General features: G+C 46.8%; 1 protein-coding gene across 3 annotated transcripts in view; it reads right to left on the reverse strand.

Annotated features, from left to right (window-relative positions):
• LOC124127167 (muscle-specific protein 300 kDa-like) overlaps positions 1–21,735 on the reverse strand; it is a 270,673-nt gene that overhangs the window by 82,065 nt on the left and 166,873 nt on the right. For all 3 annotated transcript variants that reach the window (XM_048384845.1, XM_048384846.1, XM_048384847.1), the window contains 11 exons: positions 15,785–15,903; positions 14,942–15,134; positions 12,688–13,014; positions 12,454–12,574; positions 11,514–11,719; positions 10,725–11,048; positions 8,800–9,105; positions 5,023–5,349; positions 4,570–4,719; positions 3,994–4,167; positions 3,479–3,691 (listed from right to left, as the gene is read on the reverse strand). In XM_048384845.1, coding sequence (XP_048240802.1) covers positions 3,479–3,691; positions 3,994–4,167; positions 4,570–4,719; positions 5,023–5,349; positions 8,800–9,105; positions 10,725–11,048; positions 11,514–11,719; positions 12,454–12,574; positions 12,688–13,014; positions 14,942–15,134; positions 15,785–15,903 — 2,460 coding nt within the window. The remainder of the gene's footprint in view (positions 1–3,478; positions 3,692–3,993; positions 4,168–4,569; positions 4,720–5,022; positions 5,350–8,799; positions 9,106–10,724; positions 11,049–11,513; positions 11,720–12,453; positions 12,575–12,687; positions 13,015–14,941; positions 15,135–15,784; positions 15,904–21,735) is intronic.

The raw sequence follows: 21,735 nt of genomic DNA on the forward strand, positions 1-21,735 counted from the left end.
ACAGCAAACAGACACAGAGTATACAATAAACAGACACAGGGTATACAGCAAACAGACAGGGTATACAGCAAACAGACACAGGGTATGCAGCAAACAGACACAGGGTATACAGCAAACAGACACAGGGTATACAGCAAACAGACACAGGGTATACAACAAACAGACACAGGGTATACAGCAAACAGACACAGGGTATACAACAAACAGACACAGGGTATACAGCAAACAGACACAGGGTATACAACAAACAGACAGGGTATACAACAAACAGACACAGGGTATACAGCAAACAGACACAGAGTATACAACAAACAGACAGGGTATACAACAAACAGACACAGGGTATACAACAAACAGACACAGGGTATACAGCAAACAGACACAGAGTATACAACAAACAGACAGGGTATACAACAAACAGACACAGGGTATACAACAAACAGACAGGGTATACAGCAAACAGACACAGGGTATACAACAAACAGACACAGAGTATACAACAAACAGACACAGGGTATACAACAAACAGACACAGGGTATACAACAAACAGACACAGAGTATACAATAAACAGACAGGGTATACAGCAAACAGACACAGGGTATACAGCAAACAGACACAGGGTATACAACAAACAGACACAGGGTATACAATAAACAGACACAGAGTATACAATAAACAGACAGGGTATACAGCAAACAGACACAGGGTATACAGCAAACAGACACAGGGTATACAACAAACAGACACAGGGTATACAGCAAACAGACACAGAGTATACAACAAACAGACACAGGGTATACAACAAACAGACACAGGGTATACAGCAAACAGACACAGGGTATACAACAAACATACACAGGGTATACAACAAACAGACACAGGGTATACAGCAAACAGACACAGGGTATACAACAAACAGACACAGAGTATACAACAAACAGACACAGGGTATGCAGCAAACAGACAGGGTATACAGCAAACAGACAGGGTATACAACAAACAGACACAAGGTATACAACAAACAGACACAGGGTATGCAGCAAACAGACACAAGGTATACAACAAACAGACACAGGGTATACAGCAAACAGACACAGGGTATACAGCAAACAGACACAAGGTATACAACAAACAGACACAGGGTATGCAGCAAACAGACACAGGGTATACAACAAACAGACAGGGTATACAACAAACAGACACAAGGTATACAACAAACAGACACAGGGTATGCAGCAAACAGACACAAGGTATACAACAAACAGACACAGGGTATCCAACAAACAGACACAGAGTATACAACAAACAGACACAGGGTATACAACAAACAGACACAGGGTATACAGCAAACAGACAGGGTATACAGCAAACAGATACAGGGTATACAGCAAACAGACACAGGGTATACAGCAAACAGACACAGGGTATACAACAAACAGACACAGGGTATACAGCAAACAGACACAGAGTATACAGCAAACAGACACAGGGTATACAGCAAACAGACACAGGGTATACAGCAAACAGACACAGGGTATACAACAAACAGACACAGGGTATACAGCAAACAGACACAGGGTATACAACAAACAGACACAGGGTATACAGCAAACAGACACAGAGTATACAACAAACAGACACAGGGTATACAGCAAACAGACAGGGTATAAAACAAACAGACACAGGGTATACAACAAACAGACACAGGGTATACAACAAACAGACACAGGGTATACAGCAAACAGACACAGGGTATACAACAAACAGACACAGGGTATGCAGCAAACAGACACAGGGTATACAGCAAACAGACAGGGTATACAACAAACAGACACAGGGTATACAACAAACAGACACAGGGTATACAACAAACAGACACAGGGTATACAACAAACAGACACAGGGTATACAACAAACAGACACAGGGTATACAACAAACAGACACAGGGTATACAGCAAACAGACACAGGGTATACAACAAACAGACACAGAGTATACAACAAACAGACACAGGGTATGCAGCAAACAGACAGGGTATACAGCAAACAGACAGGGTATACAACAAACAGACACAAGGTATACAACAAACAGACACAGGGTATGCAGCAAACAGACACAAGGTATACAACAAACAGACACAGGGTATACAGCAAACAGACACAGGGTATACAGCAAACAGACACAAGGTATACAACAAACAGACACAGGGTATGCAGCAAACAGACACAGGGTATACAACAAACAGACACAAGGTATACAACAAACAGACACAAGGTATACAACAAACAGACACAGGGTATACAGCAAACAGACACAAGGTATACAACAAACAGACACAGGGTATGCAGCAAACAGACACAGGGTATACAACAAACAGACAGGGTATACAACAAACAGACACAAGGTATACAACAAACAGACACAGGGTATACAACAAACAGACACAGGGTATACAGCAAACAGACACAGGGTATACAGGAAACAGACACAAGGTATACAACAAACAGACACAGGGTATGCAGCAAACAGACACAGGGTATACAACAAACAGACAGGGTATACAAGAAACAGACACAGAGTATACAACAAACAGACACAGGGTATACAACAAACAGACAGGGTATACAACAAACAGACACAGGGTATACAACAAACAGACACAGGGTATACAACAAACAGACACAGGGTATACAACAAACAGACACAGGGTATACAACAAACAGACACAGGGTATACAACAAACAGACACAGGGTATACAACAAACCGACACAGGGTATACAACAAACAGACACAGGGTATACAACAAACAGACACAGGGTATACAACAAACAGACAGGGTATACAACAAACAGACACAGGGTATACAGCAAACTGACACAGAGTATACAACAAACAGACACAGGGTATACAGCAAACATACACAGGGTATACAACAAACAGACACAGGGTATACAACAAACAGACACAGGGTATACAACAAACAGACACAGGGTATACAACAAACAGACACAGGGTATACAACAAACAGACACAGGGTATACAACAAACAGACACAGGGTATACAACAAACCGACACAGGGTATACAACAAACAGACACAGGGTATACAACAAACAGACACAGGGTATACAACAAACAGACAGGGTATACAACAAACAGACACAGGGTATACAGCAAACTGACACAGAGTATACAACAAACAGACACAGGGTATACAGCAAACATACACAGGGTATACAACAAACAGACACAGAGTATACAACAAACAGACACAGGGTATACAACAAACAGACAGGGTATACAACAAACAGACACAGGGTATACAACAAACAGACACAGGGTATGCAGCAAACAGACACAGGGTATACAGAATACCAGATTACAATCACTGATCAATGACGAGCGAACGTTCTAACCACCAGGCTACCCCACAGCCACTGGCTGAGGCTGGCGACCCAACTGAATGTTCTACTCACCTGGAACACCTTCCATTCGGAGGCCTTACACTCTAGCTGTTCCTGTTTGCCCTGTGCCGTGGAGATGACGGCCGCCAGTTTCTTGTTGGTGCTGGCGAGTGACTGCTTGAGGGTGGTCTTGTCGTTGGTGTCCAGTGTGGGTATCAGCTTGTCTGACAGCTCCATCACTTGCTCCATCTCATCCTGGCAGAGGCTCGCCTCCGAGAAGTAGTCCTACACCGACATGGTCACGTTACTTACACATTTGTAATACAACTTTCATCTTCCTCCCTCCCTTTTCTTGGAACCTGTTTACTGTTGTTCATTACCATTACATCTCCAACATGGCTGGTGATGGAATGCTGAGTTAACTCTACAATTGTTTTGTTAATCTCATACAGAAATGATTGTCTGAAAGAATATTGTGGTGACAGAGTGAAAATTGAACAGCTGTCTTGTTTTCAAATAATTTTTACTAATTTAAGTGTTTTGTGTGAACAGACTGCATAGCTTCACAGCGTGTTGTGTTAACTGACCGTGTATTCGGAGAGAGTGTTGTTGATCGTGTCGTAGTCCAGGCCATCATAGCCAGAATCCAACATGTCCTCCGCCCCGTGCAGCCACTCGTTCACCTGGCGCATGGAGTTCTCGTACTGGACACGGTCAGCCTTGGCATCCACCAGGTACTGCTCCTTCTTGTCGATTGCGTCCTGTGACAGAACACATGCAGGAGTAGCCACCACGCAACAGTATCACCTGTGCCTTTCTTATTCTGGAGGATTTTTTAAGTTGAATGCTTAAATTTCCTCACCCAATCTATTACTGAAACCTTGTTGGAAGAGGGGTCCCACTTTCACTTGCTCAGAGAAACATTTCTTTCTTTTCACTGTTTTCAAGAGTTTACTTTAAAAGAAACAAGTTTTCACAATGTTGATTTTCACAATGATTTATACTAAAAAGGTTCTACACTACACTATTGTTGTACTTTAAGCTGTGCTAGTCCTATTCAGCAATTTCTGATCCACCATCCACATCCTGCAGCCTATAGCTCTCCGCGGTGGGCAGGTCCACCACAGGAGACATATCACGAGGGCCTCAGTGTGAGGGTGTACCTTGATGGAGTCCTCCAGGCTGTGGATCTGGCCGAGCTTCTCGGTGAGGGCAACGGGGATGACCTCCTGCAGTTCGTCGTAGTGCTGCTTCTCCATCTCCGCCTTCTCCCGGATCACACTCAGCTTCTCCAGAGCCTCACTGGACATCGCCTACAACACAAAATCGAGTGAGTGAGTGAGTGAGTGAGTGAGTGAGTGAGTGAGTGAGTGAGTGAGTGAGTGAGTGAGTGAGTGAGTGAGTGAGTGAGTATGAAGTGAGTGAGTGAGTGAAGGTGGGTGGGTGGGTGGATGAGTGCTGATACTTGCAATATTCCAGCCATATCAAGGCAGCAACTTTACCTATGTACACTATGGGCAAACATTTCAGTATGACATGCTGAATGAGTATAGGAGTGAGCATGGCTCATTTACAGGAGCTTCCCCCTGTTGTAGATTACAGTATCTCCTCCTTACCTGGTGTTTCCTGAGGACAGGGTTGACCTTGTCGGAGTCGAGGTTCAGCGTCCCCTGGGATGCCAGGATGTCCTCCTTCTGCTCCAGCCAGGCAATGGTCGACCCAATCGTGTCCTCGAAGTCTTCTCGTTCCTGTTGCAGTCGCTCACACTGTTGCATCCTGGAATCCACCTCTGTCAGAACGTCCTTCACCTTGTCGCGCACGGCTTGGACTCTCTGTTTGTTTTTGGCATCGTCTTCAGCCGATATGTCGACAGCCATCTGCTGAGCCTGGTCACTGGCCACAAACAGACCTGGCTCCAGACTCACCAGCTTGTCCTTGATTTCCTGCAACACAACAGGAATACTTCATTAGATGGCTCAGCCTTAAAAAACTCAGTATAAGGCTAAAGAAAATAATAGTCTTGGTTCTCAGGCACCGCCCGCATTATCATAAAGTCAGGCCACGTTTCATTTTTATTTCCATTTTCCCCCAAAAATATAAAAAATCTTTAAATATTCGACTTCTCGAACACACGACCCCCTCAGTGAAATGCTACAATACTTAAGAACAATGGGTTTTTCAGATTAAAAACGATGTTTTATTGGTCTGTTTTCAGTCGTACAAATGGGTATCTCATACCTCTAGTCGCACGTTAAAAGGAAGCCAGAAGCTGGAATGTAAACAATAAACTTGTTTCCGTCCGGTTGCGCACGCACTTCCCTATGATATGTCACAAATCTCGAAGAATAAGCCATCAAGCAGGACTGGACTGGATTACTTCCCAGTGGGGATGGCTGGGTGGGAACGTACGACTGAAAACAGACCAATAAAACATCGTTTTTAATCTGAAAAACCCATGTTTTAGTCTGTTTTCAGTCGTACAAATGGGTAGAATTCGACGGAACACTGGAAGGAGGGTCGGGGAAGTAATCAGGAAGTGACCTCTTTCACGTCGAATGTACCAAGTTCCTCACCCCTGTAGTGACAATAGAACATTCGACCAGATGCACGGACGAGACAAATTGTTTATCACGAACGCACAGCATGGTTAATGCTCGACACACAACTAACTATCGATGCGACAGGACAACTGCACGCGTCAGTTGAACCGCGATCGAAGTGGTCGACGTATAGTTTAGTTACAGAGCAACAAGCAGTATACAAGGTAACTAAAACAGCATGTGTAATGCTCTTCGACCCACAAGTAAGTATCGATGCGACAAGACAACTGCACACGTCAGTTGAATTGCGATCGAAGTGTGGTCGGCGCATAATTTAGGTACAGAGCAACTCGCAGTATACAAGGCAACTAAAAAATACGAGCAGTACTATAAAGTATGGGAAGACGATGCATACACCGAATAACCATAATAAAACAGCCGAAGTACTGCATGCAACAAAAAACCTGGGTCCAGAAGAGTGCGTACATTCACCAACAGTTTTTATTGTAACCTGCGAAGAGATCTACTTGAGGCAACCAGAGTCGACCGCTGGCTCTGTCCCCCCCTGGGATACTTGGAAAAGGAGACCTGGCGACCTTTTCTGTCCGCATCACTCTCGCGGGACGGCTGTCGAGGCGTGTCCCTACGAAAGGCCTGTTGCACATTCTCGTTTCTATAACGGCGTCGTGGGGCGTTCGAAACCTGGACATGTTGTGTGAAGCGGAAATGATGATGTCACGCTCGGCTTCCTTGGAGTACTTGTCCAGAACATCGTTGGTACTACCGTCAAACAACTGTTGCGATGACCACGGGGCCCGTAAGAGTGTCCTGCCATGACAATCAGGTAGGTCAGTGCAGGCGATGTAACCATGACGACGTGCCGTAGTAATCTGGCCCGATACATATCGGGACTGGGTGGGGACGTCCGAGATCCACCGTTGCATACAGGTGAGGATTGATGGCACCGTCCTTTCGTCCTTGTCGAGGGGGTCTTTCTCCTCAAAGTACACTGAGAGGGCCTCGATCGCTGTCGACAGCATAGCAAGCGGTTGTAGCTGGTGACGAACAGCAGTGTCCATGGATTCCAAATGCCTGTCTTCTACTAGAATCTTGGAGGACGCTGGTGTCTCGAAGAGTAGCCCCCAATCCAAGTCCCTACTCATGGGTGACGAAAACGGCATGCCATAGATCGGGTAACTAGATCGACCAGGCGGCTTGTTGAAACTCTGTCCCGGTAGAGCAGAGGCAAAGTTCTGGTCCATATCGTGAGCCATGGCTCTGAAGACATCGAGAGGTGAAAACTGGTGTACTGGTCGATGGTCCATGGACCTCCTTCGAATCCTTCTTGGTCGACGCCGTCGAGGCGAGTACCGCCGCCGTGATCTGGGCTATCAAAGTCGGGTCGATAGGAAAGTGAGACGAGGGTGTCGATCGGTCATCAGCTCGACGACGCTGATCTCCAAAAAACTCCCTTCGAGAGCGTCACACGTCCCCGTGGGGGCGAGGGCTACGATCTCTAACTGTAGAAGTACTACGATCCCCATCCTAGTTATCGTCCGAAACGAACTCACGACGTCCACGAAGGCAACGAACGTCCTCGTGTCGTTTACTGTCTCTAGATGAGGCCCTTGACCTGTCGTCCCGTGAACGGGAACGACTTCTAGAGAGGGATCTGTGTTCACTGTCGACCCACACGACGTTCCTATCGTAGTTGGTAAGACAAGAGACGGACCGACTGGGGACCGTAGTCCCTTCGTGGTCCTCGTCACCACCCGGTCCCGTCGTAACGGGGGTGGCTGAGTGACGCTCTTGATCAACCGATTGACGAAGATCAGTCGTGCGGGTAGTATCAACAGCAGGCGAACGGTCACGTGTCTTGTCGAAAACATAAGTTGACTGAGGCGGGTCTTTATCAACTGATTTCTTGGGTGTGGCCGAAGCGCCACCCCCAGGGCCAGATGTAGAGGGTGCAGAGTCCAAGGATCCACCCGATGACCTTCTCTGCTTGTAGCGCTGGTCAGTAGCCCGCTCCGCCAATGCACGAAGATACAAGTTAAAGTTGATAGAAGACAAGTGCTCACATTCTTTACAACGTTTATCCCACGAACACGTTGAAAACCCGTCCTTAATTATGCAGGAAGGACAATACTTGTGAGGATCTACTTTAGACAGTTTTCGTTGACACGAGGCATAAATGCCCGACATGTTGCCACGTGTATAATCAAGTCAAACAGTGAAACACGTGTTGAACACAAACAATGGATTACCAAGGATTACATTCCAGGGGTCTACAGGGAAGACATATTATCATTACTTTATTAGAACAACAACTGTAGACACACGATAAGTACTAGTAGACAACAAACTAGCAGTCTATCGCGAAAGTCCTTCTCGAGCGACCAGCTCAGAGGCGCGCTGAGAGATTTGTGACATATCATATGGAAGTGCGTGCGCAACCGGACGGAAACAAGTTTATTGTTTACATTCCAGCTTCTGGCTTCCTTTTAACGTGCGACTAGAGGTATGAGATACCCATTTGTATGACTGAAAACAGACTAAAACATATGATTTCGCCGAAATTATTGTAAACAAAATTTGGTTACATACCAGCTTGAACAACCTAAAAAAACAAAAAAACACCGACCATATTTTCAAAAGCCATTGCCTGAGAACCAATTCTTTTATATTTTTAAGCCTGAACACTATTGCATGTTATGAAGGGGGACACATAAAATACACCTCAGCCCCAGGGCAAGCAATGATGAACTAAAGTCCACATGGACTCCTAAGCCCCTTCAGTGTTTGAGGAACAATCATGTCACCGGTGCACACAGAAGGTGACCATGTACTCACCCGGTATCTGTCAATCCTGGTGGTGACATCCACTCCAAGCTCTGTCACGGCAGCCATCTTGTCTTGGCACTGTCTAATGGTGTTCTCAAGGTCGGTGATGTGGGCCAGGAACTGCTGTCGGAGCTGAAGTGTCTGGCGACCTCGGTTCTGGTGCTGGCAGACCTGGTCAATCAGCTGCTCATAGTGACTGGTCAGTTTCACAACCGCCTCAGCCTGGCTGGTCTGGCCGGCAGACCTCAGGACTGAAACCGTCTCGTTCAACTTTGAAACAGATGTCTGATACTCCGCCAACTTCTGCTCCACGTCCTAGAGGAACACACACACACAGATCGTGACAGACTACATGTCCTAGAGGAACATATACACACAGATCGTGACAGACTTCATTAGCCAGTGTTAAGTACCTTGGAGATGCCATAGCTTGTTTTGACTCTGATTGGAATGACATGATGCGAACATTAGCCATCTAATTACATTACAATCAGCATCAAGAGATATTGTGTTGGAGGTAACTGGGGAGACAGATGGAGCAAGAGAAATTGTGTTGGAGGTAACTGGGGAGGACAGAAGGAGCAAGAGATATTTTGTTGGAGGTAACTGGGGAGACAGATAGATCAAGAGAAATTGTGTTGGAGGTAACTGGGGAGACAGATGGAGCAAGAGAAATTGTGTTGGAGGTAACTGGGGAGACAGATGGATCAAGAGAAATTGTGTCGGAGGTAACTGGGGAGACAGATGGAGCAAGAGAAATTATGTTGGAGGTAACTGGGGAGACAGATGGAGCAAGAGAAATTATGTTGGAGGTAACTGGGGGAGACAGATGGAGCAAGAGAAATTGTGTTGGAGGTAACTGGGGGAGACAGATGGAGCAAGAGAAATTGTGTTGGAGGTAACTGGGGAGACAGATGGAGCAAGAGAAATTGTGTTGGAGGTAACTGGGGAGACGGATGGAGCAAGAGATATTGTGTTGGAGGTAACTGGGGAGACAGATGGAGCAAGAGATATTGTGTTGGAGGTAACTGGGGAGACAGATGGAGCAAGAGAAATTGTGTTGGAGGTAACTGGGGAGACAGATGGAGCAAGAGAAATTGTGCTGGAGGTAACTGGGGAGACAGATGGAGCAAGAGAAATTTTGTTGGAGGTAACTGGGGAGACAGATGGAGCAAGAGATATTGTGTTGGAGGTAACTGGGGAGACAGATGGAGCAAGAGAAATTGTGTTGGAGTTAACAGAGATGAAGCTGTGGTGGTGAATGGGTGCAGGGCATGCTGATAGAATGGAACATAATATAACAACATAGTTGAATGTGAAATATTCATCTTCCCGAGGCAAGGAAGTTAACTGACTATAAAAGTCCAGTTTGCACCTTATCGAACTGGGCTGGAACTCCAAGTTACATTTTGGCTGGAATAATGAATCTATCCATAGTCCAATCACACAACAAACTAGACATGCAGTTCATAAACATAAATTTCACCATGCAGATTTTGGTCGCCTGCAGGATTTGCAACACATGTGTACCGCCAACTGGGTGTCTACAGATATTTTGCAAATCTTTTCATGTTTTTAATCAAGGTGCTCAAGTGATTTGATGTATTTCGCGGGGTAAGACCCGTTTCATTACAATATAGATCTTGATTATCTATCAGATCATCCTGACTGGGTGCCACCGGTTTGTTTGAAGCAAATGCAAGTGATATGAGAGTTGGAATCTGATTGGTCAGTAGGAGGGACATAGAAGGGATATAACTGGTAATGGTCACTGTTGGCATTCGATGGAGCCTTGAAATTCCAGCCAAAGGCAAAGATGGAAACTGGTCAGTTAAAGCCCTTGCCCCGGGAAGATAGAAATATTATGAAAACAGTTTTCATGAAAGCTATATTTAATACATTATTTCAGTTTTCATATCCCTATTATCCCTTGCCTGGAACCTTGTGATGGCATCTTCAGCGTCTTCCACTGATGCTCCAAGGGGCACCTGCTGCATCTCCATCTGCATGGTCTTCAGCCACACCTCCGTCTGCGAGATGCTGGCAGCAGCCTCTTTCTGGCTCTGTACTGCCGTCTCCAAGACAACCACACGTTCTGAGAGTGAGGTTGCAATGGGGTCAAAATGTAGACGTAGCGATGCGAGCTGTTTGTCCAGGACTGGCCGGTCAGTTTCATACAGGTTTGTGTAGAAGCCTTCACCTCGCTGTAGGGTCATGGCCAGGAGGTCGGCCTGTCCTTCACTGGACTTCTGCAGGGCCTGTGGATCAGTACGTGTTTTACCCATCAGATTCTCAAACACGATTAATACTAGGAAACGTTCATGGGTCGTCAATATGTGACTCAAATCTTTGCATCTTTCGTTACCAGTAACATGTGCTAGTGTTAAGTGAAGGAATGAGTTTGGTTTAACACCATTTGAACAATTGTCCACTAATATCTATAAATTGGAGAAACGTTTGATGTTGCTATCTCACTATTCAAGTAACCTTCCCATAACCTTCACACATCAAAATGCTTTGTTAAGTGACATGACAAGTTAGCTCCAGTATTAACATGATCAGCCCTCCTGGGCCCACTTGCACAAAGCAATCTCAGCACTAAGATGATCGTAACTGCCATACTTTAACATAGGCTTACAATAATCCTAGTGCTAAGATCGCTTTGTGCAAGTGGGTCCAGGTGCTGGAGCAGCTCCACACCGGGGACTACAAATGGTGCCTACCTGGAAGGTGTTCATCTGTTCCTGCAGCACTTCCACAGCACAATCCAGGGGAACGTCAGTGGAACACTGCAGCTCAGTGTCTTCGCACCACCGCTCGATCTGCTGACAGTCGCCCTCGAACTGTCTCCGCGCCGCCGCCACTGTGTGGAGGATGTCCTGCTGGTGCTGCAGGTGTGTGACCAGACCCTCGTACCTCCCTGTCAGCGCTGCCAGGCAACAAGCATCACAAGCATCAGTTGTGAGGGGTGTGAGAACTAGCTGTGCCAGCTGTACAGGACAACTACTAGAACATTCAGGTAACTAACCCAACTTCGTAGGCTGCAGGGCAGGTGGTCCACCAGGAATGTCATTGTACCAGAGTCCTCTCCCTTCCACCACTCCCTCCTACACAGCTCTTCAGTTTCTTTGTTTGTTTGTTTGTTTGTTTGTTGTTTAACGCCGCATTCAGCAATATTCCAGCTACATGACGGCGGTCTGTAAATAATCGAGTCTGGACCAGACAATCCAGTGAATGACATAATTAGCTTTGATCCATGCAATTGGAATACGATGACAAGCATCAACCATGTCAGTGAGCCTGACCACACGATCCGGTAAGTCACCTCTTATGACAAACATATAGTCGCCTTTTATGGCAAGAATGGGTTGCTAAAGACCAATTCTACCTCAAATCTGCACAGGTCACATGCCATTTAGAGACGGATGAAGGGTGGACACAGGCTCTCCACAACGGAGGCTCACAACTTTGTGATGTGTTCATCATTATTGCCGAAAATTCACCGAGGGTTGAATTTGTCCTTTCAAAAGGGGAAGTCCAGACCCCCTTCTCAGGGTTTATCAGCATACTATTATGAGTTATACATAGCATACCAGTGAAGGTCTTAGGTGGCATACCACTTAGAATCTATATAGAATAACACTTAGAATCTCTAAGGCATACCACTGAGAGTCTTGTCCATAGTGGCTGCCAAGTCTTCACCACTTTCAGCCTTCAACGTTTCAGCCTGACCTTTGACTGGCTCAAGGTGCTTCATGTGACCCTGCACTTCTGAGCACAAACTCTGTAACACATCAATCAAGGCCAACACTGAACGTCAAACCACAAAACAGTTACAATCTTTTCAGATTTAATTTGATTGTTAAGTTTCCCCTACTGCCAATCAATCCTGCTCACCTTGCACTTGTCGGCCTGTTTGTCCACATCCATGGCCAGGAGTCTGAAGGTGACATTCCTCTCCGCAGTGCGCTCCCGATCCTCCAGCCAGGAGACAAGCTTGTCCACCATCACCTGGTAGTCCTTTCTCTCTGCCATCTTGCCGTGGATGAGCTCCATCTGTTGCGACATCAATGTGTACGTCTTGTCATGTTCCGTTTGTACCACTGCTACCAGCTTCTCCACTGAGTCTCGCTCCGGGATGGGCAGATCCACCACCAGGGACGCTGACTTGCCCCGGATGGTGTTAAGTGTCTCCTGTCGGGCATCCAACTCACCACACAGCTCCTGGAGCACAAGACAGTCAGCAATACAGCACAAAGATACATGAGTATAGGTTTGTTTGTTTGTTGTTTAACGCCAAACACAGCAGTCTGGACCAGACAATCCAGTGACTGAGCATCGATCCACGCAATTGGGAAACGATATAAGGCAACCAAGTCAGCGAGCCTGATCACCCAATCCCATTAGTCAAATCTTATGACAAGCATAGTTGCTTTTTACAGCAAGCATGAGTGGTACTTTCAGTAGTATTTCAGATACACCACAACTTGTCAGCTTGGAAGAAAACCACTTGTGTCTGCAGGTTATTGTGGTTCAGCCAACAGACATGATCAACTGTCCAGTGACAGAATGCAGCACAGTTACCCGTGGCACCCTCCATCCAACAGACAAGATCAACTGTCCAGTGACAGAATGCAGCAGAGTTACCCGTGGCACCCTCCATCCAACGGACATGATCAACTGTCCAGTGACAGAATGCAGCACAGTTACCCGTGGCACCCTCCATCCAACAGACAGGATCAACTGTCCAGTGACAGAATGCAGCACAGTTACCCGTGGCACCCTCCATCCAACAGACATGATCAACTGTCCAGTGACAGAATGCAGCACAGTTACCTATGGCACCCTCCATCCAACAGACATGATCAACTGTCCAGTGACAGAATGCAGCACAGTTACCTATGGCACCCTCCATCCAACAGACATGATCAACTGTCCAGTGACAGAATGCAGCACAGTTACCCGTGGCACCCTCCATCCAACAGACAGGATCAACTGTCCAGTGACAGAATGCAGCACAGTTACCCGTGGCACCCTCCATCCAACAGACAGGATCAACTGTCCAGTGACAGAATGCAGCACAGTTACCCGTGGCACCCTCCATCCAACAGACATGATCAACTGTCCAATGACAGAATGCAGCACAGTTACCCGTGGCACCCTCCATCCAAAAGACATGATCAACTGTCCAGTGACAGAATGCAGCACAGTTACCCATGGCACCCTCCATCCAACGGACATGATCAACTGTCCAGTGACAGAATGCAGCACAGTTACCCATGGCACCCTCCATCAAACAGACAGGATCAACTGTCCAGTGACAGAATGCAGCACAGTTACCTATGGCACCCTCCATCCAACAGACATGATCAACTGTCCAGTGACAGAATGCAGCACAGTTACCCATGGCACTCTCCATCCAACAGACATGATCAACTGTCCAGTGACAGAATGCAGCACAGTTACCCATGGCACCCTCCATCCAACGGACATGATCAACTGTCCAGTGACAGAATGCAGCACAGTTACCTATGGCACCCTCCATCCAACAGACATGATCAACTGTCCAGTGACAGAATGCAGCACAGTTACCCATGGCACCCTCCATCCAACAGACAGGATCAACTGTCCAGTGACAGAATGCAGCACAGTTACCCGTGGCACCCTCCATCCAACAGACATGATCAACTGTCCAGTGACAGAATGCAGCAGAGTTACCCGTGGCACCCTCCATCCAACAGACAGGATCAACTGTCCAGTGACAGAATGCAGCACAGTTACCCGTGGCACCCTCCATCCAACAGACATGATCAACTGTCCAGTGACAGAATGCAGCACAGTTACCCGTGGCACCCTCCATCCAACAGACATGATCAACTGTCCAGTGACAGAATGCAGCAGAGTTACCCGTGGCACCCTTCATCCAACTTGGCAGGACACAAACCAGTGATGAATGTGTAATGATGAATGAAATCTATAAATGTGACCATTAAGATATCAGATTAAGAAACATCATGACAACATGATGAAGAAATAGGGTGCAAAGATCTTGTTTTCTCATTTCCCTATGAAGAATACAAATCTTGCAACTGTTTGATCAATTCTGTCTTCTTCTTACCACATGTATGACAAGCACATGCTTGGAACATACCTCCAGATGTTTAAGCTTCGTCTGTGTGTCTGCCTCCGTGTCGTCACTGATCTTAGTCTGCTTCTGTTGCAGCCATGACAGGTACTTGTTGGCCTCGTCCTTGATGTCCTCCAGACTTCCTCCCAGCATGCAGTATTGCTGCTGCTTCCTGTCGACTGTTGTGAGGAGCTCGGTATATCTTCGCTCGGTCGTCCTGCAGTACAAGGCATAAGGCAATGACACTTCATCTCACCTCACATTGATATACTCCCATCTGATTAGTTAAGGAGCGGGCAATTACTTGCCTGCTGAGGAATCAGTCGGAACACATCTTAGGTAACTTGCATATGTCGAATAAGTTTCACTGAGTTGAAGTGAAAAGATGTATTTCTGAATGCACTGGGACAAGGAAAGAAACTTGGACTTCCTGTCTTACTGATCCACATGATAGCTCACCTGACTCTCCTCATCTGACTTACTGATCTACATGATAGCTCACCTGACTCTCCTCATCTGACTTACTGATCTACATGATAGCTCACCTGACTCTTTCCTCCCCTTCTCACTTACTGATCAACACGATAGCTCACCTGACTCTCCTCATCTGACCTACTGATCTACATGGAAGCTCACCTGACTCTCTCCTTCCCTTCTGACTTACTGATCTACATGATAGCTCACCTGATCCCTCCTCATCTGACTTACTGATCTACATGATAGTTCACCTGACTCTCTCCTCCCCTTCTCACTTACTGATCTACACGATAGCTCACCTGACTCTCCTCATCTGACTTACTGATCTACATAATAGCTCACCTGACTCTCTCCTTCCCTTCTGACTTACTGATCTACATGATAGCTCACCTGACTCTTTCCTCCACAAGGTCTGCATCATGATTACTCAGTTTGTCCTTCAGTTCTACAGACTTGACCTTCGCAATGTCCACATCTGCTCGACGTTTCTTGATCTCCTCTCCATGTTTCTGTAAAAGCAAAGGTCAGTTTAATTTTTGCGCTGAAATAATGATGTTGCACGACATAAATGTGAAAAGCAGAACAGTGGTTAAACCTGTTTACGCCAGACACTATCAAATCAGCGGAAAACAATACAGCAACAGCAACAGCATGATATCCTTCATTCTGGAGACTTCCAACATCAGCTGACATTTGTTCCAACAAGCTTCGTACGCGATGCGTAAAGTGAAGAAAACCCATCACACATGCAGCCTCTAGAAGGATAATGTCTGTAAGAGGATGTGTGTCTGCTCTGTATAGACACAATGTGTGTGTGTCTGTGAGTGAGTGTATCTACCTGGTCCATAAGTGTCTGCATCTACCGAGTGAGTGAGTGAGTGAGTGAGTGAGTGAGTGAGTGAGTGAGTGAGTGAGCGAGTGAGCGAGCTAGTGAGTGAGTGAGCGAGTGAGTGGGCGAGCGAGCGGGCGGGCGGGCGGGCGAGCGAGCGAGTACAGATGAGCCAGTGTCAGGCCACAACTCTCCTACATGTCACCTTCAGGACTGAACATGTCTCCCCTGTAAGACAGCCCCCACATGTCTGCTGTATCAGAGTGGTATTGTTTCTGTTCAACTCCTCTGATACTCATTCTGCTGATCACTCATGCATAAAGAAACTCAAACCACAAGACATGATGCCGTGCATGTCACTCTTCTCAAGTTTTATTTCTCCTATTTCCTGTATCTCCATCTATATATCCCAGTAGGTGTATAAAGCTGTATATCCCAGGAGGTGTATAAGTCTGTATATCCCAGTAGGTGTATAAGTCTGTATATCCCAGGAGGTGTTAGCCTGTGTATCCCAGTAGGTGTATAAGGCTGTATATCCCAGGAGGTGTATAAGTCTGTATATCCCAGGAGGTGGATAAGTCTGTATATCCCAGTAGGTGTATAAGGCTGTATATCCCAGTAGGTGTATAAGTCTGTATATCCCAGTAGGTGTATAAGTCTGTATTTCCCAGTAGGTGTATAAGGCTGTATTTCCCAGTAGGTGTATAAGGCTGTATATCCCAGTAGGTGTATAAGCCTGTATATCCCAGTAGGTGTATAAGGCTGTATATCCCAGTAGGTGTATAAGTCTGTATATCCCAGTAGGTGTATAAGACTTCATATCCCAGTAGGTGTATAAGTCTGTATTTCCCAGTAGGTTTATAAGTCTGTATATCCCAGTAGGTGTATAAGTCTGTATTTCCCAGTAGGTGTATAAGTCTGTATATCCCAGTAGGTGTATAAGTCTGTATATCCCAGTAGGTGTATAAGTCTGTATATCCCAGTAGGTGTATAAGGCTGTATATCCCAGTAGGTGTATAAGGCTGTATATCCCAGTAGGTGTATAAGGCTGTATATCCCAGTAGGTGTATAAGGCTGTATACCCAGTAGGTGTATAAGTCTGCATATCCCAGTAGGTGTATAAGGCTGTATATCCCAGTAGGTGTATAAGGCTGTATATCCCAGTAGGTGTATAAGGCTGTATATCCCAGTAGGTGTGTAAGCCTGTGTATCCCAGTAGGTGTATAAGGCTGTATATCCCAGTAGGTGTATAAGGCTGTATATCCCAGTAGGTGTATAAGTCTTTATATCCCAGTAGGTGTGTCAGTCTGTATATCCCAGTAGGTGTATAAGTCTGTATTTCCCAGTAGTTGTATAAGTCTGTATATCCCAGTAGGTGTATAAGTCTGTATATCCCAGTAGGTGTATAAGTCTGTATTTCCCAGTAGGTGTATAAGGCTGTATATCCCAGTAGGTGTATAAGTCTGTATTTCCCAGTAGGTGTATAAGACTTCATATCCCAGTAGGTGTATAAGTCTGTATTTCCCAGTAGGTGTATAAGTCTGTATATCCCAGTAGGTGTGTAAGCCTGTATTTCCCAGTAGGTGTATAAGTCTGTATATTCCAGTAGGTGTGTCAGTCTGTATTTCCCTCTGTGTTTCGTATATGCTAAACATTCAAACTCATACAATGCCTGATGAAGCATGACATGTTTTATATCTGGAGTAATGATATCCTGATTCAATGTACCAAACACCAAGTGGAAACAGCAGTGTATACATGGTATAGTTTGTGTGGCCTTTGTTGACCCCGGCAATCTAGCCAGTGTTGTGTTCTGTACATATCTACTGGAGCAGGCCGCACTGTTAAATCAATCCTCCTGGACACACACCACTGACTTCTTGAATACTTATTGATTGTTAACAGTCGGAAACAACTCATTATTTCCTGGAACCTGCCAATACATTCCTGTGTCATGTCTACTCCGCCCGTCACCCATGACATATCTACCCAGTCCCCAGTGTGTGATATATCTACCCAGTCCCCAGTGTGTGACATATCTATCCAGTCCCTTGTGTGTGACATATCTACCCCTTCCCTAGCATGTCACATATCTACCCAGTCCCCAGTGTGTTACATATCTACCCAGTCCCCAGTGTGTTACATATCTACCCAGTCCCCAGTGTGTGATATATCTACCCAGTCCCCAGTGTGTGACATATCTATCCAGTCCCCAGTGTGTGACATATCTATCAAGTCCCTTGTGTGTGACATATCTACCCAGTCCCTAGCATGTCACATATCTACCCAGTCCCTTGTGTGTGACATATCTACCCAGTCCCCAGCGTGTGACATATCTACCCAGTCCCTTGTGTGTGTCATATCTACCCAGTCCCCAGTGTGTGACATATCTACCCAGTCCCCAGTGTGTGACATATCTACCCAGTCCCCAGTGTGTGACATATCTATCCAGTCCTTAGCATGTGACATATCTACCCAGTCCCCAGTGTGTGACATATCTACCCAGTCCCTTGTGTGTGACATATCTACCCAGTCCCTTGTGTGTGACATATCTACCCAGTCCCTTGTGTGTGACATATCTACCCAGTCCCTAGTGTGTGACATATCTACCCAGTCCCTTGTGTGTAACATATCTACCCAGTCCCCAGTGTGTGACATATCTACCCAGTCCCTTGTGTGTGTCATATCTACCCAGTCCCCAGTGTGTGACATATCTACCCAGTCCCCAGTGTGTGACATATCTACCCAGTCCCCAGTGTGTGACATATCTATCCAGTCCTTAGCATGTGACATATCTACCCAGTCCCCAGTGTGTGACATATCTACCCAGTCCCTTGTGTGTGACATATCTACCCAGTCCCTTGTGTGTGACATATCTACCCAGTCCCTTGTGTGTGACATATCTACCCAGTCCCTAGTGTGTGACATATCTACCCAGTCCCTTGTGTGTAACATATCTACCCAGTCCCCAGTGTGTGACATATCTACCCAGTCCCTAGTGTGTGACATATCTACCCAGTCCCTAGCATGTGACATATCTACCCAGTCTCCAGTGTGTAACATATCTACCCAGTCCCTTGTGTGTGACATATCTACCCAGTCCCCAGTGTGTGACATATCTACCCAGTCCCTTGTGTGTGACATATCTACCCAGTCCCCAGTGTGTAACATATCTACCCAGTCCCTTGTGTGTAACATATCTACCCAGTCCCCAGCATGTGACATATCTACCCAGTCCCCAGTGTGACATATCTACCCAGTCCCTTGTGTGTGACATATCTACCCAGTCCCCAGTGTGTGACATATCTACCCAATCCCCAGTGTGTGACATATCTACCCAGTCCCCAGTGTGTGACATATCTACCCAGTCTCCAGTGTGTAACATATCTACCCAGTCCCCAGCATGTGACATATCTACCCAGTGCCTTGTGTGTGACATATCATACACATATGTTTGTATACACAGATAAATATTGTTCTCAAATATTTACCTTTTTTTTTCGTACTTTTGGTCTACGGCCAGCACATTTGAGCAAAGAGCTAGCACCACCCATGGTAACAATCCATTACAAGAACAGAACTAGTCCAGAGCAGGGAGTCCGTCCAGTGGCACTCTTCCCCCACGACTGAAATGTAGGAAAGTGACCACGGTACCCCACTCGACTGCAGGGAGCCACAGCAGTGGGCTTGACAGGTGTATTGTGACCGTCAGCTGGACTAATCTGGATTTCGCTTACGTAAGCATATACTGTTACACACAAGGACTTGACACCACCAGCTTAGCACAGATTGATGTTGTCAGTGCTTGCACTGTGTGTCAGCTGTGAGATTCAAACCAAGAACTCTGACAGCCACCTTCTTGTCACATTCAGAGGTCCCGTGTACTGCTAGACTTGACTCCGAAACTTTAGTCTTTCCTAAGACTCGACCAATCTCTAGAAATGTGTCAAGCCTTGAGTTGAGACCCTGTTGTGTGCAAGCAGCTATAAGAACGCCCCTCTACAAGACGCTGGGCAAGGATTATGAGACAGGTCTTGTGTTAATAACAGGTCTGTAACGTAGGAGCAGCTATTGTGGTTGTATTTCAATCAGCAAATGAACCTATTTGTTGGGTTATGAACAGAATTCAGCCAACAATCAAATGTATTCCATGTCGGCGAATCTGGCCTGGTACTCTCCGAGGTGGGGCAGCTAACCAGCACCTAATCAGCTCACATCACACAACACCAGGCCACATCACACAACACCAGGCAACATCTCACAACACCAGGCCAGCACCACACAACACCAGGCCAGCACCACACAACACCAGGCCTGCACCACACAACACCAGGCCAGCACCACACAACACCAGGCCAGCACCACACAACACCAGGCCTGCACCACACAACACCAGGCCAGCACCACACAACACCAGGCCAGCACCACACAACACCAGGCCAGCACCACACAACACCAGGCCTGCACCACACAACACCAGGCCTGCACCACACAACACCAGGCCAGCACCACACAACACCAGGCCAGCACCACACAACACCAGGCCAGCACCACACAACACTAGGCCTGCACCACACAACACCAGGCCTGCACCACACAACACCAGGCCAGCACCACACAACACCAGGCCAGCACCACACAACACCAGGCCAGCACCACACAACACTAGGCCTGCACCACACAACACCAGGCCAGCACCACACAACACCAGGCCTGCACCACACAACACCAGGCCTGCACCACACAACACCAGGCCAGCACCACACAACACCAGGCCTGCACCACACAACACCAGGCCTGCACCACACAACACTAGATAGGGGTTCTTCCCATCCATACAGTCACATCCTTGTTGCCCAGATGGGACACACTCCTCCTGCTTGTGTTGTATCACTGACTCTATCTACATCATGCCCTCCCACCGTCATGGTAACACTGCACTGATCCTTGTCACAGGACCACTCACCTAGGGACTTGCCCCCTCCGTACAGCCTGGCTCCACCCCCTCCGTACAGCCTGGCTCCACCCCCTCCGTACAGCCTGGCTCCACCCCCTCCGTACAGCCTGGCTCCACCCCCTCCATACAGCCTGGCTCCACCCCCTCCGTACAGCCTGGCTCCACCCCCTCCGTACAGCCTGGCTCCACCCCCTCCCACCATCATGGTAACACTGATTGATCCTTGTCAGGTAGCAGTCAGTATGTGTTGGGCGCCTGTCAGTGTACTTTATATCTGTGTCTTGTATAGGTAGCAGTCAGTATGAGTGGGGCGCCTGTCAGTGTACTCCATATCTGTGTCTTGTATAGGTAGCAGTCTGTATGTGTTGGGCGCCTGTCAGTGTACTCTATATCTGTCTTGTATAGGTAGCAGTCAGTATGAGTGGGGCGCCTGTCAGTGTACTCCATATCTGTGTCTTGTATAGGTAGCAGTCAGTATAAGTTGGGCGCCTGTCAGTGTACTTTGTATCTGTGTCTTGTATAGGTAGCAGTCAGTATGTGTTGGGCGCCTGTCAG

The sequence above is a fragment of the Haliotis rufescens genome, unplaced genomic scaffold (genome assembly GCF_023055435.1).
Source record: "Haliotis rufescens isolate VD_foot unplaced genomic scaffold, xgHalRufe1.0.p SCAF_51, whole genome shotgun sequence".
In the NCBI taxonomy this organism is placed as follows: domain Eukaryota; kingdom Metazoa; phylum Mollusca; class Gastropoda; order Lepetellida; family Haliotidae; genus Haliotis; species Haliotis rufescens.